The sequence below is a fragment of the Crinia signifera genome, chromosome 7, assembly GCF_055691185.1.
Source record: "Crinia signifera chromosome 7, ASM5569118v1, whole genome shotgun sequence".
Lineage (NCBI taxonomy): Eukaryota > Metazoa > Chordata > Amphibia > Anura > Myobatrachidae > Crinia > Crinia signifera.
Window position 1 is genome coordinate 122,752,750 of NC_139223.1, and position 26,124 is coordinate 122,778,873.

At 42.9% G+C, this 26,124-nt stretch overlaps 1 protein-coding gene and 1 pseudogene across 2 annotated transcripts in view; one reads left to right on the forward strand and one right to left on the reverse strand.

The window, feature by feature from the left end:
• Window positions 1–3,585, forward strand: part of ARPC2 (actin related protein 2/3 complex subunit 2) — a 29,104-nt gene extending 25,519 nt beyond the window's left edge. Inside the window, exons 8-10 of the mRNA XM_083153697.1 lie at window positions 1,308–1,408; window positions 2,347–2,447; window positions 3,241–3,585. Coding sequence (XP_083009823.1) covers window positions 1,308–1,408; window positions 2,347–2,447; window positions 3,241–3,265 — 227 coding nt within the window. The 3' untranslated portion in view covers window positions 3,266–3,585. The remainder of the gene's footprint in view (window positions 1–1,307; window positions 1,409–2,346; window positions 2,448–3,240) is intronic.
• A 245-nt stretch (window positions 3,586–3,830) lies between these two features.
• LOC146021229 (keratin, type I cytoskeletal 18-like) lies at window positions 3,831–25,721 on the reverse strand (annotated as a pseudogene). The gene is made up of 8 exons (XR_014450870.1): window positions 25,344–25,721; window positions 20,704–20,786; window positions 14,368–14,524; window positions 12,465–12,629; window positions 11,271–11,396; window positions 9,765–9,985; window positions 5,882–5,910; window positions 3,831–3,922 (listed from the first exon to the last, which is right to left on the reverse strand). The product of XR_014450870.1 is annotated as a keratin, type I cytoskeletal 18-like (transcript).
• Between the last annotated feature and the right edge of the window lie 403 nt (window positions 25,722–26,124).

Here is a 26,124-nt window from a genome sequence, read left to right on the forward strand (position 1 = left end):
AGGGGGTTGTGATGGGAATGCACATGATGGAAGAAGTAAACATTTGTTTTGGTGGTGTCTATGCTGTAGGATTTGGAGCGCGCTTGATTTGTTTCAGGTCTTTACAGGCTCGCCGCGCTCAGCACAAGTGCTATTTTCCCCTGTATGAGGGTTCTGGCCCCGCACGAGGGAGAATAGCTCCTGTCAGTCAGGATCCCAACTGTCGGGGCATTTTGAACAGTTGGGATTCTGATGTCGGTGTACTGACCACCGGAATCCCGACTGTTGAGCGATTGTCCAGCACCCGTGTAAATGTGCTTCTCCTGGGAAAAAAAGAACCAAGACCGTGCTAGAAGTAGTATTAAACAAGCCATTTGCTTAAAATATATAATACTTTTTAATCAATAATACATAATAAAAAACATACACATATATAATGTTTAATTGGCACTGCAGAAGCTGCTAAACTTATTTCTAACATTGCTCCTGGAGAAACTGGCTAATGGGTGACTGCTAACTCAGAAGAATTTAATTGAGACAGTTTACTGAATAACGGTTTATTAATCCAATAATCTGTCGGCCAAATCAATTATTATTACTGTTACAAAGAATACATATAGAAAGGTCAATGTAGTCCCTAGTTTTTATCCATTATTATCTGAATAGTACCAGGTGGTGTATATATGTGTGTTTTTTTATTTATTTATTATTGATTTAAAAAGTATTATATATTTTAAATGATATTTTCTGCAATTGGCTTGTATAATACTGTTTCTAGTCCTGTCTTGGTTGTTTCTGGCTTGTGTTCAGAGTGAGTAGCCTCTTCTAGACAGCATCTGAAGTGGTAACTTTACCAACTTCTGGGGCATCAGGTGTAAATGGTCATGTCCACTTCTATACGTGTATAAAATGCATGGTGTCTTATGCGTAGTAATAGTGATATCCTGATCCACACAGCTCCTTACCATCACTAGGAGAAAATGTTTGCATCACTGCATCTCACATGTTGAACCAAAGGTCTTTGCGTAGAACTGTTGCAGTCTTGCAGAATAATAGCATGACCGCACAGTAGAATAGCATTTATATTTCATACAAGGGGACACTGGGACTGTGGGAGCTGCAGAAGTCTGAGCAACAAAGAGTTAACTTCTTTGGGAGTAGCAGATGCACAGTTAAATAGCATTTTCTCTGCATTGCTTTTTTTCTGTAGCTTTGTGTTTCTGTTAGTGTAATGTTCTTAATATTAAATACACACTATAATAGACTCTAGTAGTAATATTTTCATTCATAGGCTGTTTTTAGTAATTATGTGTACTTCATATTCCCAGTGCTCTTTCCTCGCCATACCAACACCAACGCACGGGACAACACCATCAATCTCATTCATACATTCCGGGATTACCTGCACTATCACATCAAGTGTTCCAAGGTAACTACTGCACATGTCCGTTTCCATTTATACAATACAGATACTGTTTGTGGTCAATCCCTGGTGCTAGTGTGGGGGCCAGGTGTGGCAATCCTGCACATGCTAAGTTTGCTCTTGGTCTTTAGGATCCTATTGACTAACAGGTCAATTTGTTACTGCATATATCTGTCTCCATTTCAGTAGCATCTTTTGATTACTTTGCTGGCTTCCAACTGCTCCCCATATATCCTAGTGTGAATGCTTATTAGCTAAATTGTGCAGCTACCTTGTGGGACAAATCGACACTTGTAAGTTCCTATCAATATTTCAGAATTTTTGTATAAAGAGTTTTAGCATACGTTCATGGGGAAAAGGGCTGTGCACGGCATCTCTTCAGTGCAAGAAAGAGGGAGGGGACAGGGGCTGCCCAGTCACTGGGAGAGCGTTGAGCACGCCCCTGAAAATTATTAAAACGGTGGTTGAGTCACTAGGCCATGCCCCTATACCTAATGTCATGCCCACTCTCCCCTCAGTCACGCCTCATTTCCGGACCGGCCGCACCTTAAGTGCGGCAAGTCCTGCTTTTCAGGTTCATAGAATTGGGAGGTATGCAGTTCTGTGGCACATTGTTCTGTGGTCCCAATGCATTTTCAGTCCCTTGATAAGGAAAGCATAATGGTCAAGTGGTTTATAGCGAGTTCTGTTACTCAGAAGCACATTACGGTTAATATTGTGAGTGATGCTAGTAGGACATATGCTTTTTACCATGCTAAGGTTCATAGAGGAACAATACTACCCGATACATTACATTATTCAACCTATGTTTTGCATGAACACAAGTATTTAATTTAGATGACAACAATGGATAATGTGTCACAAGGTAACCATTGGCACCTAAAGATTTTATTTACCATACAATGTCCTATAATCCTCCGCTCAACCTGAAAATTTCCCAACAGGCTTATATCCACACCCGCATGAGAGCAAAAACATCAGACTTCTTGAAGGTCCTGAACAGAGCTCGTCCAGATGCTGAGAAGAAAGAGATGAAGACTATGTCGTAAGTCTGGCTTGTGAAATCTAATGACCACCGTATTCACAGAAGTGCAAAGGGCTATTCTCTTTGTAATAACATTCCATGGCTCAAGTCATTTATTTTAAGCCAGTCCTTTTTATAGTGGAACTTCTGGGGTAGATGGTGGTAATAGCTGCATGATTGATAGACCAAGAGTCTGTCATGGAAGAGTAAATTGCAAGTTCTAAGGAACTAGACTGTATGGAAATAACAAACCAACTCATTAGTGTAAAATGTTGTATATCCAGTGTTCCTCCTCATTCTGCACCCTGAAATAAATTGTTTCATTTGGACATTGGTCAAGTTTGCATTCGGGTAATCTGGTTTCTGCCAGTATTTGTATGGAGGATCTTATCTCGCATACCTGTGGTCAGTGATATTTTTAAACTTCCATTTATTGCACTTTATCTGATCAGATAATACCACATTTTGAACTATAGATTGTCCTATACAACGTATGTTAAATATTTGCTAACACTATTCAGGTTTTGGGGTAATTCATTTTCTACTGTTCTATAAGGCGCCTGGTGAAGAGATAAAGTGGAAGGAGATAACGCACCAGCCAATCACTCCCAACTGTCATATTTCAAACCCAGCTGATTGGCTGGTGCGTTATCTCCTTCCACTTTATCTCCAGTTTGTCTCTTCGCCAGGCTTAATACATCTGCCCCATTGAATTGATGCAGCTTTTAGCTCAATCTAAGGCAGAGACTTTGTGTTGTTTGAACTTGAACACTGCACTCTTATGTACAACATCATTTTTTTGTTTTATTTTTAGGGGCAAGACATTTGCCACTCGCTGATCATGTGGATAGCGTCAAGTCAGTATAGAGAAATGGCACTCGTCTCCCCAGGGGTCAGAATTCCAGATGGATCTGTTCCAATATGACTATCTGGGGGTACAATTCCATGAAATTCAATGTGTTTAAAGCTGTGCTTTGCCAAGACTGAAAAATGAGAAGATGGGGTGATCTTATCGTTGTCATCCACAATCCTCTACCTGCCACGTTCTGCTTTCTGTTCTTGTTTTCTTATTGGGGAGACAAAATGATGGTTAACATACATGTGTAATAATTGCAAATGTGTATGTTTTTGAAATTGTTAAATAAATCTTTCTATCCTATTTTGATGACTTGCAATATATTTGGTCATGGAAAAGGGGTTCATGTACTTTCACATTCCAGTGCTGGAATGGGAACATTGCTAAATGCTGGGGGTTCTGGGAATGATGCACATTATCAAAGGTAAAATCCCCATCCATCTCTAGAAATATGCAAGCAAAGCAATAGTCTGCAGAGATCTGTTTCTACTCGTTTTTATTTCTAAGTATCATATACAGAAGAACCCACAATCTCCCTCCATCCTGATTTAATGAATGGCTTCTGTGGATGAAGCAGATACAACGTTTCCATTGACCATTTCATGCTGGGTCACAGACACCTTCTGAATCGTCTTCTGTGCTGTAGGACAGAGAAACAAATACATGATTGACTCCTTTTCAATGTGCACGCTTACATGGTAAATGGATTTTTAATGCTGCCATGACAGAATAGTTATCTCCATTTACAGATTTGCAAATTACTTGTTGTATGATGATTTAAAGTTGGGGGTGTATTGCTAGTAGGCCTCTGAAGTAAGATCCTCTACCAAGACAGACCAAGTCACCAGAAATAGTTACAGGTGATAGAGAAGAAGCGGGTCCATGCAGTGGGCTCCTTTATAGATGTATTGCTTTGCCCATAGCAACCAATCAGCTTTTAGCTATCATTGGGCGCAGTCTTTGAAATGACAGAAGCTGATTGGTTGCTATGGGCATCTTCTCTAGGCGCTTGTTAAAACCACCCGATACATGGTCATATGAGGAATCTAGTATGGTTTTGTAATGTAAGCATGTGATAGGCGATATGAATATCCCATCCACGTGTTTACTGTATGCAAGTTGCACTTAGATAAGACTAGCTGCAGGACCAAGCCTCGCTCTTATACATACAATGTGTCCAGGTGCTGGCGTCTATTGTTCTTATATACTGTATAAGGATTTAGTCAAAATTTGTTGTAATAAACCCAATGTGTTTATTGTGCAAATAGCAACTTTTGGAATCAGCCAAGTGCGTTCTAGCACCCAAGATGTGCATATTTTGTAGTGTAACCAGAGTGGTGTATCTTATGTTATAAAATTGTCCCTATTGTTAAAAACCATTCTACGCAAGATGATGTAGGGTGAAACCGTTACACAATAGGAGGAAAAATAGTACAAGTACAAATCATCATTGCACCAGTCCTCTTTGGTGAAGATTGATGTTAGGATTGATGAATGAGTTATGTAGCAATTTTGAAAAAAAAATAATAATAATTCTGTCTGAATGTGTATGTAGGTCACTGACCTTGCTATGTGCAGAGGTCAGCAAGGCAGGGATGTGCCAAAAATGTAAGTGGGATTTGTCATTATTGTACATTTATACAGTCACAGCCCCCTGATGATAGGTCGCAATGATACCCATAACCTGCCAGGAAAAATTGCCTACACAATAATCAAAACCACATCGCAATCGGTTTCAGAATTTATCTGTTACTTAGAAAAAGAATAGGCAGACACAATGTTGTAACACATATAAGCAGGTGTATCAGTCTGTGCTTTTTCAAACACGGCCTGTAAGATGGCAGTTAGACTCTTTGGGGCAGATGTATTAACCAGCGTTAAGTGCAAAAATGCACTTAACGCTGGTTAACTGGGGGGGATTACGTCTGTCCCTAATGTATTACTAGCGCACCTAACGTGCGCTAGTGACAGCCCGCCGAGTTACGCTCGGCGGGGCTGTCCCTGCAATCCCCCCCAGGGATTAACGGCCGGGGCGATGTATTAACAGCCTTCAAGGCGTTAATTCGCCCCGGCCGCTTCGCCAGCTCAGGGCTAGCGTTGTCCTATCCCCCACTATGGGGACAACGCTAGCCCTGCGTCTGGCTTGGGCTGCGCTGGAGATCTCGCGGTTTTTGCGAGATCTCGCGCATGCCCAGTGCGGCCGGCCGGGGGACAGGAGATGGCGCATCAGTATATCAGTATATCAGAAAGGGACATCGCCGAAGGGGGGAGTTAACGCTCCCCCGCTTCGGCACACAAGATGTTAATACATCTTGTCGATGTCCCTTCCTGCTTCGCAGGAAGTATCATAGCGGCGCGATAAGCGCTGCTTTGATACATCTGCCCCTTTATTTGATACTTTCTCCCCGCTTTTTCTCTGGCCGTGCTTTGAAAAATCTGCCACAAAGTTTTATAGTACCAAAACAGCTGGAGTGTCTTCATGGGTACTAATATATTTCAATTCTTTCTTTCTTTCTTTTTTTCTTTCTAACCTCAAACCCTCAATGAACAGATTAGGTAAGCCGAACAACTGGTGACTATTTAACTAATGTTCACTTACCCCCTTGTCCTGTGGACTCGGTGTTGTCTCTGAAACACACAATAACACAAGATCACAATCTGACAAATGAGCTGAGCATGGTAAGCTGTTTCATGTGTGTTTTCATCTAACCAAATTCCAATAAATCAGTCATAGTCCCTGGGGTAGATGTATGAAGCAGTGATAACGGAGGAGTAAAATCCGCTCCTGACTGTTAAGTTACAGACTGGGTTTAAATAGGGACAGTTGGGAGATGATTGGCCGGTGATAAAGTACCAGACACTTTATCACTTCTCCTTTATCACTGCTTCATACATCTACTCCTCTGGTGTAATTCTGGCAGGTGGAACATATGATTCAGTTAAAATGATTTGGTTTATAATGAAGTATTATGGATGTAGTAAAATGTGGTATATCTGCAGTCACTAGTTCTCCCTAGCATTGTGGCCGCTGAATTGTAGTACTCTTGGCTTTATTAGTAATACCCTTGGTCCTGTAATGCCAGTGTCCAATACTACTAGAAAATATGTCCAGTTCTTTTCTAGCACAATTATTCTGGATAAATGTGTTTCTAAAACTCCCTATACTAGACTGACCATCCTTCCTAACGACAGGAAGGAACTTGAGGATTCTAACGAGGGCTAAAGAATTTTGACTATTCCAGGTAGGTAATTTATCTCATATATGAAAGAAACCTTGGTAATCAAAGCCTCTCACTTGAATATTTCATTTATATCCAGTGGAGATGCGGTTGGCCTAGAATTTGTTTGAAAAAAGGAATTCTATATGGTAACCTATTGTAATAAGAGAGCATTTCACCAGTTATGCCATAGGAGTCCTTTGCATGTGTTCGCATAGATTTTGACACAAGGGTTGGTATTAAATTGTTTTCACCAGCATTTCAGCTCGCTATTCCAGAATGTGGTGAGCTGAAATGCGTGAATGCGTGGCTAAACCTGACCATAATGTGCGCGATATGCTTAAAAACTAGACCTATTGAGTATCGCAGCGCAATCTCGCATCGGGCGCAATATAACATTTGAAGGAACTTCCTCATCTTTGCGGCCACCGCTTACGCTATGGAACTTACACACTGTACGGTGAGCAGTATCAGGTCAGGAATCTTTGCGTGCCACCACCCTGGGTCCACACCATCATCTTTTATTACCTTTAGGAAAGTTGTGGTGAGTGAAGCGAGCCCGGGAGGGGACAGTGGTGCTGCTTACGTAGCGGCTAACGTAACTGGCGTAGTGGTGGCCGCAAAGATGAGGAAGTACCCAGTTTAATACCACCCATGGTGTTTGTGCAGCGGTTTAATGCTAAATCACCCTAATAAACATTACAAACAATGCTGATATTTGAAAAAACTGCTTGCTGTGTAGCTTAGTATGTTATTTTAAAATCAGACTGCAACTTGCACAATATCCATGTAATAGGCATTTGTGCTTGATGATACACAAAAGGCAACATACCATTCTGTAAGCAATTGGAAACAATGTTGTTTATACACACCGGAATTTTGTGTGGATTACATTAAGCATGTTCTACAAATGTAAAGTAGAGCTGTCAAGCAGAAACCAGCATGGAAGATCCTGCGACTTCTGCCATCCCCTCTTTGTAAAACAGTGAATGGTTAGTGAGAGAGTCTGCTGGCTGGTACTAGGGAGAAGGAGGTTTCAGCGTTTCTACTGCAGAGAATAAGGCTGATTTAAAACATATCCTCTGTGATTGCACATTGAAACTATTGCGCTAGATAGCCTGTGTGTGTGTGTGTGTATATATAAATATGTGTAAAAATGAGACAAGAAGGGCACTACATTACACATAAACCATTTTTATTAAAAAGCATCAGGGTGCATACAGTAAAGCATAAACGTGCTCGTACCAAGAGATTTGGTTTTACCAGGCACTCTACATTTAATGTCCAGGGAAATGCTGGGTCTTGGCAATCCTCCACCATCAATACCAAGGCACAGTCAGCCCAACGTAGACCCATCCAGGAACAGACGCCAGAGGAGAAAGCTGTTCAGAGTAGCCGCGAGCGCCACAAGGCCATGCCGTAACTTTTTCTAATACAACTTCATCAGAAGATGTCACACAGTGGTATTATAAAACGCGTCATGATGCTCGCTGATGCTGTTGTTGTGATTGGTTTTTTTTTGGTAGAATTAAAGCACTGTGGGACTTATTCTAGTTCACTCTTTTTGACAAAATCCTTCTTAGATGGACAAAACCATGTGCACTGCAGGGGGCCAGATATAAAATGTGCAGAGAGAATTAGATTTGGGTGAGTTATTTTGTTTCTGTGCAAGGTAAACACTGACTGCTTTTTTTTTACACTGCAATATAGATCTCACTTTGAAGAAAAACCCCACCCACATCTAATTCTCTCTGCACAAGTTACATCTGCCCCACCTGCAGTGCACATGGTTTTGTCCATCTAAGAAGGAATTTGTCAGAAAGAGTAAACTAGAATAAGGCCCTGTGTTCTGCCATTGTTTATATATATATATATATATATATATATATATATATATATATATATATACACACAATCTGTTATGTTTTACATCTACAAACCTGTGTGTGCTTTGTTTTCTGTCTCTTCTTGTTACTGGAAGTAAGTGTCTGCTGCATGCCATGAGGCTTATTACCATTGCATTATCCAGACAGCTGAAGATGTCCAGTGGCTATAGGGATCACAACCTATAAACTACTTCTAGAAATTCTCTGTTTCTATAGTGCATAGGTGGAATAGCCTTCTGTCAGAGGTGGTAAAGACTGAGGGGTAAATTTACTTAAGCTTCTAAAACTGAAGAGTTGATGCAATAAAGAAGTGATAGAATTAATCTGGTTGATATGGGCAACATCCCATTGAAGCTTTAGTAAATGTACCTATTAGACAGCAGAGCAATTCAAATATGCTTGGGATAGGCATATGCATAACATTACAAAGGACTGAAGATCAAATACAGTTGATGTAACCTATAGGACAAAAAAAAGAGGCCGACTAGATGGGCCAAGTGGTTCTTATCTGTTGTCCAATTCTATATTTCTATGTTTTTACTTATTTTATTCTGGCATGCCACCACTAATTACTAGCTGTGGTGAACCATGCACCTTGCATTTAGGGGGTTATTCTGGTTGAATCGCAGCCTTGCGACTTAGGGGATTATTCTGGTTAATTCGCAGCCTTGGCTCGGGCCACCCATTCGCAAGGGCGACTCATTCGCAGGGGTTTGCAATGGATGTTACACCGTACCACCCCCAGCTCCCGCATCATGGCTTCATTAGCATGAGAACGCCCGTGAAACGCTGGGCATTCCCATATGCTAATGGGGCCGCCCACTATCCTGGGTGCGTGCATCCGGCGAACTCTGTTCACCATGGGTGCATGCACTCTGCGTATGCACATGTGCAGAAATGCGCACAACGCCACCATCGGTCCCCATGCGAAGCAGCCAGATTAAGGCCCTTAATGTATTATTTCCCCTGGTCTCCCAACAAGTAGATATGCCATAGATTGTAAGCTTGCCCTATAGATTGTAAGCTTGCAGCAGGGCCCTCCTACCTCCAAGTCTGTCTATTGTTACCCAGTTTGTCTTATCACTGTCTACTATTGTAAAGCGCAACGGAATCTGCTGCACTATATAAGAAACTGTAAAAAAATAAATAAATATGCCCATGCGTTGCCAGCGTAACACGGCCCAGGCATAAAACTGTGCAGTACAGATGTGATAAGTTCACTATTTGGCTATTGTAGGTTTATTTTAATTTATGTATCTTTGTGTATGAAATACTGTTATTGCACAGACACAATAGAACAATGACTTCCGTGTGCTGGGGACATGCTCAGGAGGAAGTGCTATGTGGGAAAAGCTGGATGTACAATAAGAGGTCTCACTTGTCTACAACTCCTTCCAACAGAGCACGGTAGTCATGAATTTCATTCTCCAGCTTGGACTTTAGGTTCAGGAGGGCTTCATAGTCTCGTACTTGTCGCTCTATTTCAGACCGACAAGCTGCCAGCTCGTCCTGCAGGCGGGCAAGCAAACGGTTTATTTCCATTAGATTGGATCCATAATGGTCCTCTGTATCCTTCAGGACATGTTCTAGCGAGTCCACCTGTCAATGAAGCAAAATATATATGGGTTATTTATACATATAGGGCTTGATCCACGGTTGCACAAAAGTCTACCACAGATGTGGCCACATCATTGCATGTTTGGTAATAAATTTGAATCTTCTGCCTGTAGTCAGAGTTGGGTGTATATCCGTCTTCTTGTTAAAGTACAGTAGCCTTCCCTATCGTGCATTTACACTAGTACCATACCTTTTCGCAATCAGACAGATCTCGGCATAAGTGCAACTCTGAATGGCCCGCAATTCCTCCATGTTGGAATAAGTCTTTGAAACAGCATATGTACAATTGGCCAGTAACACCCTTTCAGGCAAGTGGAGATATGGCTGAGAAGCTTAGAAATTGCCTCAGATGCAAGCACAGTACAAAACATTTTAAGATCTGAATGCAAATGAGCTTTGTAGCTTCAGTTGCTGGATCTGTATATAACAAATTACATTACATGTACAGGGTAAGGCAAAAATGAAGCTTAAATAAATTTTAAGGGTTAAAAAAAAAAGCATGATAAATGCTATTTATAGTTTTAGTTCATAATCTAAAAGTGCATGGAATACAGTTTATTTTCAGTGTGTTTTGTATATGATCCTGTCATTTGTAGGCATATAGCTGCCTTCAGTTCATCAATGGTTCTTTGTGCACGTTTGTAGACCTCAGTTTTCAGATGGCATTTCATGAAGCCGATGAGGATTGTTTTGCTGCCCAGTAAATAAAATTCTCTTCAGCATTAATTCTCCTGGTGTGGCCACCAATAACTGTGTAAATCAGGTATCCGTGAGCTCTTTCTGTTTATCAAATAGGTGAATACTGCACTTTTAAGTGTTGGTTGTGCTGAATGCTGGTCAGACAGAGAAGTAAGGTGAACCATTTGCATTCTGTACACCTTCAAAGTGGTGTTTGATGAGCAAATGCTTAATATGAAGCAGTGGGGAGGCAGGGGGTGACAGGGAAAATAAGTGGTTGACAGGGGCAATAGTGGGCCCCTTAGGGGGATATACAATCCCAGGTCATGACTGTCGATCGGTCCCGACAGCCGCGACCCTGGCCCATTTTCGTTTGACAAGATTAAAAGTCCCGCTTTGTGGTCAGCAAAAAGGGGCCATGTCCGCGTAAAGTCGGGCCCGTTCTATCAATCTGCCTCTTCAATGCTGCCAGCCAAGACAGCATAGAATAGGCGCCTGCAGCTATTTCCCCTGTCGGAAATATCGTCAGGGATTGCATAACCCACTGCACCAATGGAAGTTTTGCTCTGATATGAAGGGGTCTACTCACCGTCTTCTGGAGGTTCTGACGTTCCATCTCTAAAGCCTGCAGCTGTTTTCGGAGGTCAGCCACCTCATTCTTGGCTTGTTCCAGTGCCTTTGTGTTCACATTGGCCTCCTGGGACATGGCATCAAACTGCAATGACAGTATGTTTTTTTTTCTGCTTTGGCATTTTATATTATTTTAAAAGACATACCGTATACAAGTTGAAAATAAATTAGTGTTAAAACAAGTTGCCTTTATAAACACATTTACCTGTTGTTAGTCACATTTAAAAAAATTACTAATGATAATATTTTACAAGTGGTTTCTTAATCGAAATAGAACTTAACACTGTAATCTGTTATATGTACAATTCATGACATTGCAATACTTTGCCAGTGTTCTGAACACCTAAGCATAATTACAGATGGGCTTTGAAGATTTCAAATCCATAAATAACTTCTTATATCATATGAATAATAAAGGTGCATACACACTGTACAATTCTTGTGACCAATTTCGTTGAAAGACATTGATGACCAATTTCCCTTGAACCTAGTGTCCTGGATGAAAGATGACGACGAAAGACGAAATATCTAGCTACAGTTTATAGGCTCCTTTTGAAAGATATTCAAATTGAGCTGCCTGCACAGTTGATAAACAACTTTGATGAACAACTGGCGGGTATGCACATCATCATTCGTCGCATTCACGCTAAAAGATATTTTGACCAATTTCGTTCAGAATGGCCGAAATTAATGAAATTGGTAAAAAAATTGTACAGTGTGTATGCACCTTGATAGTTATAAACCGGTCCATCTACAGCAGGGATGGGAAACCTTTGGCCCTCCAACTGCAGTATTATAAGCTCAGGCTGTCAATGCTAACAGCCATTCACTGTTTGGCTGCAGTTGGGAGGCAGGTGGTAGAGAATGCTGGACTCTGATTGGTGTATAGCTTTAGCCATCCAGCAATCAGCATGCAGACAGCCATTTACGGTCTAGCGCTCTAATCATTTGAGAAAGGGAAAACACTACATGATAACCATGATGTTGATCATTCACTGTTTTAAGTGCACCCAAATTGTACTTAATGGTAGAGAACCTTTAATGCCTGCAATTATTAATTGGCCAGAGCTAAGAACCATCGCTGTACCTGTAACTATAATCTGCCTAGAGCCAACACTAGCACTGTCCCTGCATCCATGAATATGTATCTTGCCTTATCTTTGTAAGCATTCTCAGCCTCTGCCCGGTTCTGCTCAGCCATTTTCTCATACTGGCTCCGGATCTGAGCAATGCTCTCATTAAGGTCCGGTTTCTTGGGAGCGTCCACCTCTATCTTCACATTGTTATTGCTTATCAGATCCTGTAGCCCTGCCACTTCCTGCAATACAGAAGAGAGGTTGATACCATAATTAGTTATTATGTATAAGATATATGCCCTTACTTCTATACATGCTATGCAGATAATGTGGGGATGGGGAATGGAATTGTGGAAAACTGTACACTGTACCCTCCTCAGTCTCCATCAAACCCTTAATTCTATGCTATATCCATCAGACTTATGCAAAGCCCACCCCAGACTGTAGGCTTACCTATCTCCAGAATAGCAGAATAGTGTATAGATTCAGTTTACAGATATAGCGACTTAGTAATACTGGAGTGTATCACACCATCTAGACAAATTAAGTAAGACATTTTATTGTCGAACTATTACAAATCAGGCTGATTCAGATGTTTGAGCAAGACAACTGCACTGACTAAGCCAAACTAAGTGCCAAATTGCCCATATGCTAAGTTGCACCCCTCTATGCAGCCACATAGAGTTGGTATTGCATTTACCTATACTGAGTTACTTAGGTACTGATATTAATTTAAGCCTGTGTTTTATTTACATATTTGTATTATTTTAGTATATTGTGCTGGGGTTGTATGATAATCCTCTATTATACTGGGGCCACTGGTGCATTGTTCAGAGCTGGGATTAATGTCTCTCCTATGGGGAAGACCAAGCAGAAGCAAATAAGAAATTTTATATGGTGATGATAAAAATGAATACTGTTTCCACACAAAGCACCACCCTCGTGCAAACACCAGGACCTGAGAATCCTCCTGAGTGTGACACTCGCCAACAAGTTAGAGAGAATTTTATAGAGCGGCCATGAAATGGAACACTGCAGGACACTTGAATCTATAATACATTTATATGGTGGGTTCCATTATCTATTAGATATAGAGAAAGGTAATCCATAAATATATGGCTACACTGTGGGATTGTCTCACTAACAGAAGACTAGTTGAAAGAATGATATTTCATATGAGTTGTTGCCCCATTCCACATTTACATACCCACCTTTAGTGCCAGATGTATTAAACTTGAAAAGTGATATTGGGCGGTACTCAATGCCCCTGACAGCAAGCTATGACGGTGAGCAGTGCCGATAGCTTGCCTTCAGAGTATTCAACGCCGTCCCCTTCACTTGACATATCCACCTCGGTGGTTCTTTTCAGCAAAGTGGAAACGGCAAGTGTGGCCATCAAAACGGTGGGGCTCACCACAAAATGCAGCGGACTCACTGCATTTGTGGCAAACCTTGCCGTTGAAGGGAGTACTCCCCATCCTCTGATGGCGAGTATTCCAGCCAAACATTAAATACAGCGAGGATGGCTTTTCCTCACAAAAAATAAGCCATCCTCGCCGTACAAACCCCCCTCACTGCGACATTCAATACACCTCAAAATGGAGAGTGATAAACCACCAGCCAATCAGCACCTACCTGCCATGTCAAAGGCTGTGTTTGAAAAATGACAGGTAGTACAGGAAGGCTGATTGGTTGGTGGTTTATCACTCTACATTTTATCACTTTTCAAGGTTTACTACCTCTCGCCAATAGAGTGGTTAGAGAGACCCTTCTATGTACAAGTTCTGCTTGATCTTTTTATAGAAGGTTCACTGAAGCGGAGGTGATGCAGGGATGCTCATTAGGGGCAGAGAATGTATAACGGATCATTTTTACCTAATTAGTTTAAAATCCACACTTGAAGGTAGACCCATAAGCTGAACATTAATAAATGTCATAATAACACCTTCATTTATGTGCTTTACCCACTATCATACTCACATCATTGTGGTCCTTCTGGAGATGGATCAACTCTTCCCTCAGAGTTTCTACCTCAGATTCCAACTTCATTCGTAGGAAATTGGTGTCATCTATCATCTTGCGTAGGCCTTGTGTGTCCTTGTGTACCCCATCGCATATGGCCTGTTCTGTCTCCAGCCTATATTCAAAGCACATAAGTCCCGAAAAAGGTTTAGGAACATCAGAGGCAAAGGGACAAAATGACAGTAATCCTAAGTTAGCAACTACATGATGAGAATAGTTGGAGACCCATGGTTTTGCAGTTTGGAGTAGTGATACAAGTAAGAAAGAAATAGTGATTATATCCGTATTATGTTCATTTATGTTGCCAACATGAAATGCAATGTTGCTTAACCCCTTCCCGACATTTGACGTACATTTACGTCATGGTCGGGATGTACTTCCCGACACATGGCATAAATGTACGTCATGAATGTAAACTGTCACCGCGTCTATAGACGCGGTGACAGAGGGACGATGGCTGCTGTCCCTGACAGCAGACATCTTCCCTCATTGCCCAGGGGGGGCAGCGATGCCCCCCCCCCCCCCCCATCGGCGATCGCTGTGATTGGCTGTTCAAATGTGAACAGCCAATTACAGCGTTTTCTGTGTACCGGCGAATAACGTCGCTCGGCAACACAGGGATCGGTGGTGATTGGTGCTGTTAAGTACAGCACCAATCACCACCAGGTGTAAAGGGCTCACTGGTGGTCACCCCACCTCACCCCACCTGCCCCCAAGGCTGTGATTGGTCCGTCGGACCGACGGACCAATCACAGCCATTACACCTCACAGAAAATAATGGAGACAGCCCTGCAGCCGCCATTCCGGTCAGGAACAGCGTGCAGAGCGGTCTCCGTGCCCATCTGTCCCCTTATACTGACCTGATCAGCGTTGGTGGCATCCGTGCTGCCAGCTGCTGGTGCTTCCTGGTTGCTGTTGCTTCCTGCTGCTGCTGCAGCGTCATTGTGTCAGAGAATATAATATTGTGTGATATAATTTTGTCTCTGCTGCCCCCTGCTGCCCCCCTTTTGTGCTGATCAGTATAAATTAACTGATCAGCAACTTTTCTGGGGTGCAGGGTTTTTTTTTTTATATATATACCCTGTCAGGTATCACCAAAAGTTGTGTGCCTGCTGCCCCTCACTGCTAATCAGTGTTGCATCACTGATCAGCAGTTGTTTTTTTTTTTTTTAGGGTGCTGTGGGGTTTTTTTTTATTATTTTTTTTACACCCACTGTGATTTTGTGGGTGTCCTGTGGCCGCTGAGCGCTGATCAGTGACGTACATCACTGATCAGCATTTTTGGCACAGGGTTGATCTAATTTTTTTTTTTTGGATCAAATTCCTGTTGCCTTTGACTCATCAGCAGTTTTTTTTTTTTTTTTTTTTTTGGAGGGTGCTGTGGGGTCTATTTTTTTAATTTTTTTTACACCCACGGTGATTTTGTGGGTGTCCTGTGGCCGCTGAGCGCTGATCAGTGACGGACGTTACTGACCAACATCTGTGCTCAATTTTTGGCACAGAAGCTTTTTTTTTTTCTTTTAACTTGTGTTAAAGCACTACATACCCCCCGTGTTGAAATAAAGTTTGTACCCCCCCCTACACTATACACGTGTTGAAACACTACACTTACACAAACACAAAAATAATAAAAATGTCCCAATCATCGCAAAGACTGTTTTCAGTGGAGGAGGCATATGCCCTTATTGCCTCTGACACTGACACAGCCAGTGAAGAAAGCGATGAATTTGCATTCGTCTTAAGCTCCTCTTCCTCCTCTAGTGATGAGGGACCCCCTCAAAGACGCCCCCGTAGAGCAGCTGAGACCCCCCCCCCAATGATTGATCTCGTATGGACCCCACCACCAGACAATTTTGAGCCCCAGGTTCCTGAGTTTTTGGCCAACCCAGGAATCCAATTTGATACTACAGGCCTCAAAGAAATTGACTTTTTCAAAGTCTTTTTCTCTGATGATTTTATAAATTTAATGGTGGACCAAAGTAATTTATATGCCCAGCAGTTTATTGCCCAAAACCCCACGTCATCATTTGCTAGGTGGACCCCTGTAGATGCAGTAGAGATGATGACGTTTTGGGGTCTGGTGTTACATATGGGCATAGTTAAAAAGCCAGAAATTAGACAATATTGGAGTACAGATGTTCTGTACAGCACCCCACTTCATCGTATGGCCATGACCCGGACTCGTTTTGAGACGATCCTTAAATTTTTGCATTACAACGATAATGCACAGTGCCCACCCAGAGATGATCCCACCTTTGACCGGCTATTCAAAGTCAGGCCGGTCATTGATCATTTCAGCGCCAAATTTGCTGAGATGTACATCCCCGAAAAATTCATTTGTGTAGACGAGTCACTGATACATTGTAAAGGAAGGGTTAAATTCCGCCAGTACCTTCCCAATAAGAGGGCAAGGTATGGCATAAAAATGTATAAGCTGTGCGAAAGTACCTCAGGGTACACCCACAGGTTTAGGGTATATGAAGGGAAGGACACAAGAATTGAACCGCCAAAATGCCCCCCCCTCCCTCGTAGGTGTTAGTGGAAAGATTGTCTGGGATTTAGTGCACCCCTTCCTGGATAAGGGTTATCACCTCTATGTGGATAACTTTTACACCAGCATCCCCCTGTTTAAGGCCCTTGGTTCAAGAGGTACAGCAGCTTGCGGTACTGTGCGCAAGAACCAAAGAGGCCTCCCAAAAACGCACGTTGCCCAATTACTGAGAAAGGGTGAAAGCAGGGCACAATCCACCGAAAATATTTTGTTGGTCAAATATAAGGACAAGAGGGATGTCCTTATACTGACAACAATTCACGGAGACAGTACCACCTCCGTCTCTGTACGAGGTACCAGTACCCACACCTCAAAACCTATTTGTATCCTAGATTACAATAAGTACATGGGCGGAGTGGATCTTTCAGATATGGTACTGAAGCCGTACAGTGCCCTGCGGAAAACAAAAAGAAGCTGGCCATGTATATCATCCAGATGGCACTGTATAACGCTTACGTACTATTCCGTTCTACCAGCCAGACGGGGACATTTATGCACTTTCAAGAGGAAGTCATAAAGGGCCTAATATTTGGGAAACCAGCAGGCAGAGGGCCCCATTACTTCTAGTACTGGCCCCAGTACTTCTAGTACTGGCCCCCGTATTGTATCAGGGCAGCATTTTCCTAACGAAATCCCCTCCACTGGAAAAAAGGGCAGGACACAAAAAAGGTGCAAAGTTTGCTATAAAAAGGGAATAAGAAAGCAAACTATTTTCCACTGTGAAACTTGCCCCGACAAACCCGGCCTATGTATGAAGGAGTGTTTTAAAATATACCACACATCTATGGATTATTAGGTTCATCATTTCACCGTGCTTCGGGGGTCTTGCTAATGCGACATAGCACCCACCATTCATTCCACCAGAATCTGTGCTGCAAAATCCAAATATAACTCCTTCCCTTCTGAGTCCTGCCATGCACCCAAATGGTATTTTTTGGTCACATATGAGGCATTGCCGTACTCTGGAGAAATTGCGGCACAGATTTTGGGGTGCTTTGTCTCCTTCATTCCTTGTGAAAATGAAAAATTTTGAGCCAGAACTGCATTTTTGTGTAAAAAAATGTAATTTTTCATTTTCACAGCCCAGTTGTACCAAAATTGGTGAAACCCCTGGGGGTTTGAAATGTACACTATACCCCTAGATGAATTCCCTGAGGGGTGTAGTTTGCAAAATGGGGTCACTTGTGGGGGGGTTCCACTGTATTGGTGCTTCGGGGGTCTTGCTAATGCGACATAGCACCCACCATTCATTCCACCAGAATCTGTGCTGCAAAATCCAAATATCACTCCTTCCCTTCTGAGTCCTGCCATGCACCCAAATGGTATTTTTTGGTCACATATGAGGCATTGCCGTACTCGGGAGAAATTGCGGCACAGATTTTGGGGTGCTTTGTCTCCTTCATTCCTTGTGAAAATGAAAAATTTTGAACCAGAACTGCATTTTTGTGTAAAAAAATGTAATTTTTCATTTTCACAGCCCAGTTGTACCAAAATTGGTGAAACCCCTGGGGGTTTGAAATGTACACTATACCCCTAGATGAATTCCCTGAGGGGTGTAGTTTGCAAAATGGGGTCACTTGTGGGGGGGTTCCACTGTATTGGTGCTTCGGGGGTCTTGCTAATGCGACATAGCACCCACCATTCATTCCACCAGAATCTGTGCTGCAAAATCCAAATATCACTCCTTCCCTTCTGAGTCCTGCCATTTTTTGGTCACATATGAGGCATTGCCGTACTCGGGAGAAATTGCGGCACAGATTTTGGGGTGCTTTGTCTCCTTCATTCCTTGTGAAAATGAAAAACTTTGAGCCAGAACTGCATTTTTGTGTAAAAAAAAGTAATTTTTCATTTTCACAGCCCAGTTGTACCAAAATTGGTGAAACCCCTGGGGGTTTGAAATGTACACTATACCCCTAGATGAATTCCCTGGGGGGTGTAGTTTGCAAAATGGGGTCACTTGTGGGGGGGTTCCACTGTATTGATGCTTCAGGGGTCTTGCTAATGCGACATAGCACCCACCATTCATTCCACCAGAATCTGTGCTGCAAAATCCAAATATCACTCCTTCCCTTCTGAGTCCTGCCATGCACCCAAATGGTATTTTTTGGTCACATATGAGGCATTGCCGTACTCGGGAGAAATTGCGGCACAGATTTTGGGGTGCTTTGTCTCCTTCATTCCTTGTGAAAATGAAAAATTTTGAGCCAGAACTGCATTTTTGTGTAAAAAAATGTAATTTTTCATTTTCACAGCCCAGTTGTACCAAAATTGGTGAAACCCCTGGGGGTTTGAAATGTACACTATACCACTAGATGAATTCCCTGAGGGGTGTAGTTTGCAAAATGGGGTCACTTGTGGGGGGGTTCCACTGTATTGGTGCTTCGGGGGTCTTGCTAATGTGACATAGCACCCACCATTCATTCCACCAGAATCTGTGCTGCAAAATCCAAATATCACTCCTTCCCTTCTGAGTCCTGCCATGCACCCAAATGGTATTTTTTGGTCACATATGAGGCATTGCCGTACTCGGGAGAAATTGCGGCACAGATTTTGGGGTGCTTTGTCTCCTTCATTCCTTGTGAAAATGAAAAATTTTGAGCCAGAACTGCATTTTTGTGTAAAAAAATGTAATTTTTCATTTTCACAGCCCAGTTGTACCAAAATTGGTGAAACCCCTGGGGGTTTGAAATGTACACTATATCCCTAGATGAATTCCCTGAGGGGTGTAGTTTGCAAAATGGGGTCACTTGTGGGGGGGTTCCTAACTTTTAGCATCTTATGGTGCCTAGAAACCTACATGGTGCCTAAAAAATAATCTCATAAAAAGGAGGCTCCAAAATCAAGTAGGTGCTCCTTCTATTATGAAGCCTGTGGTTTGGTCAACGTGCACACTAGGGCCACATATAGGATATTTATGAAAACAAAAGAATTGGGGGAATCAATTTTTAGTCACATTTCTCTAGTAAAATCTACTGTGTTCCTTAGAAAAATGTATTAAAATTGAAAATCAGCAAAAAAAATGAAATTTTGAAATTTCACCTACACTTTGTTTTAATTCCTGTGAAACACCTAAAGGGTTAACAAACTTCCAAAATGCTGTTTTAAATACTGTGAGGGGTGCAGTTTTTGAAATGGCATCATTTATGGGGGTGTCTCACATACAAGTCCCTCAAAGTCACATCAGACCTGAACTGGTCCCTAAAAAAATCAGTGTTTGAAATTTTCTTGAAAATTTGAGAATTTGCTATTCATATTTTAAGCCTCCTAGTGTCCAAAAAAATTAAAAGGAGGTTGAAATAATGATGGCAACATAAAGTAGACATATGGTCTTTGTTAGTTATTAACTATTTTGAGTGGTATGATTATTTGTCTCACAAGCAGAAAATTTAACATTTTGCAAATTGCAAAATTTTCAATTTTTTTACGACATTTTGGTATTTTTCACAAAAAAACACAGACTGTATCGACCAAAATTTACCACTAACTTGAAGTACAATGTGTCACGAGAAAACAATCTCAAAATCACTGGGATAAGTAAAAGCAAAAAAAAAGTTATCCCCACATAAAGTGATACATGTCAGATTTGAAAAAAAGGGCTCTGTCAGGAAGGCAAAAACAGGCTGCGGCGGTAAGGGGTTAAGGATAGCAGCTTTGAAACTAGTTCTAGCGTGCTCTGCCTGCATGTGTATAACAAGAAAATTCAGACTTAAAGCTGTGGTATTGGAAGGTTACTGAATACCTACTTCACTTTAAAGTCGTCCGCAGCCAGCCTGGCATTGTCAATCTGCAGGAGGAGCTTAGCATTATCCATATTCAAATCCTCCATCTGAAAGGAGATCACAGCAAAGTATACAGTATTATTGAAGATAGTCTGATAATCAGGGTCTCCATTTTCTATTTGACAATTTGAACAATACGCTGCTGTCATCACTTTAACTGTTCTTATTATGGGGTCTATAAATGGCTACCTGGCTCTGGTGCCCTACTTAGGGAAAACTCACCCACAATGCAGCATAGTACAGGAAGGCGGCACTCAGAGGCTTTTATAATGGAAGTGTGCCAGGCATCCATGGCAGATGCTGAGGGGGTCCAGGAGTGAGGAGCAGCTCCATGCCCTCTATTAGTCCAGCATCTTCCCCTCAGATCTGGACACCAGGAAATCGCCTACCCTAAATAGCTTAGCACACATCTCATTGTGTGTACGCTCAAGACAGGGTGAGAGGGGGCTGGAGGGACTCAGGTGTAGATGTATGATACAGTGCCTGGTGCTTTATCAGTGGCCAATCAGCTTCTGACTGTTAAGTTACAGACTGGGTTTAAAAAGGGACAGTTAGGAGCTGATTGGCCGGTGTTAAAGTACCAGGCACTTTATCACTACTCCTCCCTTATCACTGCTTCATACTCTACCCCTGAGTCCCTCCAGCCCCCTCTCACCCTGTCTTGAGCATGCACAGAGCCTGCTCCTCTTAGTAGCTCTTCTTCACTTCAGCGGCAGTGACAGCATGACGTCACATGTGACGTGCAAGAAGAAGAAGCCACTGGGACAGGTTTTTCTGTTGGAATTACTGTTCAGGGCTGTGGTAGACGTCAAACTCAGTTCCCTCTACCATTAGAGGTGGCAGAGCTCAGTTCCACCCCGTTCCCCCCCGTTCCCCCTCACTTTAACCCCTGTCCACCATTATAGCAAGTCTCTGAGTGACACTTTCCTGTTCTATGCTACATTGTGGGCGAGTTTCCCCTAAGTAAGGCACCATAGCCAAGTATCTATTTATAGGCCCCATAAGAAGAACCTGGCTACGGTGATAACAGCAGCATATTATACAAATAGTAAACCAGAGATAACTGTATATATGCTCTTGTCTTTCCAACTAGAAGTCTATAAAAATAGAAAAAATCTTGAATGAATGGATGTGGTATATACATCACACTTTAAAATGGCGGTCTACAGTATAAACAAAACACGTTGGTACAAACTTTCTATACCTGGATTCCTTATTGGTCAGATATACAGTGTGTATATATTAAGTTTTGTATGTCTGTTATCTACGATTGTCTCCTGTCTTCATATTTAATGTTAATACTTTTTTAAGCAAAAACCTAAAAGTGTGCATTGGACTTTTTGGGGCAGATGTATTAAGCCTAGTAAAGTAATAAAGAGGTGATAAAGCGGTGATAATTAGGTCGACAGTGTCTAGGTCAACAGTCAATCGGTCGACACAGCAAAAAAAGGTCAACATATATGAAGTTGACATGGACAATATAGGTCATCACTAGCAAAAGGACGACAGAAATGAGTATACTGTGTCTCCTCGCATGGCTCAGGGCATGCTTTGAGCATGGTGCCTCACTGTGCGTGGCACACTATTACAGGTTGAGTATCCCTTATCCGAAATGCTCGGGACCACGAGCATTTCGGATAATGGATTTTTCCGGTTTTTGGAAAATATATTTTTTTAACATACTTACCTGGTCCCCCGGCATCCACGGCGGCCTTCAGGATTTTCTTTAATGGTCCCAGGGGTGCATTGCATGAGTTTGTAGGCGCGTCGGTGATGTCACCAGCGTGCACGCACATTTGCGCAATGCACCCCTGGGACCGGAGATGCCACAAGGAGGATCCTGAAGCCCACTGTGGATGCTGGGGGACGTGGTAAGTATCAAAAAAGGGGCAGGGGGAGAACAAAAAAAACCCTAAATATTCTGAAAAACCATGTTTTTTGGAATATTTCGGGTTGTGGATATTCAGATACAGGATACTTTTCCTCTATGCCCACTGGAATGGTTAAGTAAGAACAAGTCAGTCTGCCCAGTGACCGCATACCATAACTTACTGCTAAGGGCTCATTGCCGCATATCACTGCGTATGGGCAGGGACCCATTGAGTGCTGGTAAATTAGGTACTTGTGTATTTTGGCGGCGCCCATCGCATCACATACCATAACACATACGATGGTATGCGATGCGACGCGATATCGTACGTGGGTGCTTACAATGTTAAATGCACCCCCACACCACCCCCCACTATAAACGTGAACCCGAAGCGTGGCGAGCGCAGCGAGCCCGCGAGGGGCGGCGGTACGCGTCCTACGACCTTTTCATACCCCCACTATCCACGTCGGCGTGGAGTTGAGAATAGAATAGTGTGGCGAGCGCAGCGAGCCACCGAGCCCGAAGCGTGGCGAGCGCAGCGAGCCCCGCGAGGGGACGCGGATACCTTCACAGGTAAACGCGTCCCCTCGCGGGCTTCACAGGTGTCCGCGTCGCCACGGACACCTGTGAAGCCCGCGAGGGGACGCGTATAACTGTGAAGGTATCCGCGTCCGCTCGCCACACTATTCTATTCTCAACTCCACGCCGACGTGGATAGTGGGGGTATGAAAAGGTCGTAGGACGCGTACCGCCGCCCCTCGCGGGCTCGCTGCGCTCGCCACGCTTCGAGTTCACGTTTATAGTGGGGGGTGGCGTGGGGGTGCATTTAACATTGTAAGCACCCATTTGGGTGCTCAAAAGCACCCTTTAGGGTGCTTATACGATTTTTGGTCGTATAGGGGGTCAAAATCGCGTCGCATCGGGTGCATGGCATGCGATGCAATGCGATCTGTTCGTCGTACGACGGACATCGGGGGCGCCGCCAAAATACACAAGTACCGTAAATTATTTGGAAATATTACACATATATATCAGAACTCACTAAACCTTGGGTAGTATGCGATATCTAGGCACCAAGGTTGTCATTCCTTGTTCCTAAATAGATTTATACCCCTTTGCATTCCATCATTTCCAGGAGCAGAGTTACTTGCTTTTGATGCATTGCTACCAACTCATAAACTACCCTAAGGGCCTGATTCAGACCTGTTCGCTAGGCTGCGTATATGCACAGCCTAGTGAGCAGGTAAACGCCGCCCGCTGCCCCGCCAAATGGGAGAGAAATCATTCAATGGTCACTCAACATCGAATGATTTCCACATTGTGTGTAAAACAACCATCAGCCCGGACTGACTTTTCATGCATGCGCTCCTGGACAAATTCAGGGTGGACGCTGGTGTCATGTGACGTCAGCCACCCGCCCCATGCAGACATCGACGCGCCTGCCCACCCATGCTGGAGTATAAAACTCGCCAAAGGCATTGATTTGTACATGTGCATATTCGTGCATGCGCAAACCTCTAACATCAGACAGGGGAGCGAATTCGGCTCGCTATGAGCAAGTCTGAATCGCCCCCTAAGTGTATAGAAGAGGGAAGTGCAGAAGGTGCTTGATAACAGCAGGACACAACACCAATGTTAGCATAAGACAGACAGCGCAGAGTTAATGGCCACCTCGGGACAGGATGCTGTTTTTAAAATGCTACTTACAGTACAAACTTACAGTATACAATATCTCTGGTACAAACGGCAAAATCTGATTTTCCTCTACAAACATTTGGATGTACACAATCCGTTTGTTAAATGGCTTCTATGAAGATATGAATGTTTTAGGACAGCAATGTGGAACTTGATTGACTGGAATCTTTCTGTACAGTAGATCCAGAACCAGTAGATCCAGAACCACTGTAATTATCACTGTACACTATTCATCTGAGCCACTGCAATTTGTATATTTCACTTACATCTTTTTAATTGTTCATAGAGCTCACACTTCTGACATGGATGGTCTCCGCAGTAAGGTTAGGATTTAGATTAGGTTTGGGAGTTGTATTAAGCCTCAGAGAGATGTAAAGTGGAATAGTTGCCCAAAGTATCAGCGGCCGTCTGTCATGTGCTAGGTAAATTACAGTTTGTGATTGATTGGTTGCTTTGGGCGGCTTGTCCATAGTATCTCTCTCTCCATCCAAGGCTTAATATTATCCCCCCTTAAGTTTTACCAAACACCTGGTATTAAGAACAAGCTTGCGTAAGAGTTACAATAAATGTGTAATAAATAATCAGTGTCAACATGAGTTCTACTTTAATTGTGTAGGCCAGTGGTTACCAAACTTTTCAATCACAGCACCCCTAAGTATCAGAACATTTTTTCACGGCACCCCTAGCCCAAATGTTTCTAATTGAGAAAATAAGAATAAATATTAAAGTAAGTAAATTGTGTTTATATCTAATCCTTAGTGTCAGTTATGTGATGGGGGACAGGATTCACTTCTGTTTGTCCACAATTTGCCTAATACATTGGTCAAAAAATAATTTTAATGGGTCATGGACCACCAATTCAGGGCACCCCTGTAAGTCCTCCAAGGCACCCCAGGGTGCCACGGCACACAGTTTGGGAACCACTGGTGTAGGCTAAAAAAAGGCATGCACAACTTGTAGCTCTCCAGCTCTTGTTGAACTACAGGTCTCAGCATGGTCCGCATGTACAGTATGTCTCTATTAGCTGGAGGTCACTTACCTGCTTGCGCAGTTGCTGCAGAGGGGACTGGTATGCGTCCCAGTCTCTGGAACCTGGGCTCTTTTTAGCAGATAATTCATCAATCTCCTCCTGAAGTTTATGATTCTCTTCCTCCAGTCCCCGAACACGCTGCATATACCCAGATAGACGTTCATTCAGCCCCTGCATTACCTCCTGGTGGTTGTTCTGTAGCAGTGAGTCAATCCCAGAACGCAATGAGGAATTCTCCATAGCAGAACGCATCGCAGGCAGATCAATGCCAGAACGAAATGACTGCAACCTAGACGCAGACATCTTGTAACTGGGGGCGCCTGTCTGGCTTGATGAACTACTCCTCCAGCTAGGGGCACCAGAAGACATTTAGAAAGATATGAAGGGTCACAGAAGATGATGAAAAAGTGACCTTAGAGGACCTTATGTGGAAAGATGTTCTCTGTCCAGGTGTGGTAAAGAGCCAAAACCTGGGCACAGGTGTAGTGTTTGATGGTAAAGAGTCTCAGATGCACCAAGTCACTGTAAAAAGAATGGGAGCTGGTATATGAATACTACACAGATAATAAATTGCAGAAGAGAAAGTAGATCATATAGGTGAGGATATGGGAGCTAACCAGGCTCTACAGTGTGGGAACAGGTACTCAGACAGGATTTGCAGGTACACTGCTGCAGCTCAGGTGTGCACTCCTCTGTCTGGCAGTGCTGGCAGCTACACAGTAATATTAATAGGAGGTGGGTATTGTCTATGGCCACACCTCTATGTGCTAGCAAACTCAAATGTTTAAAC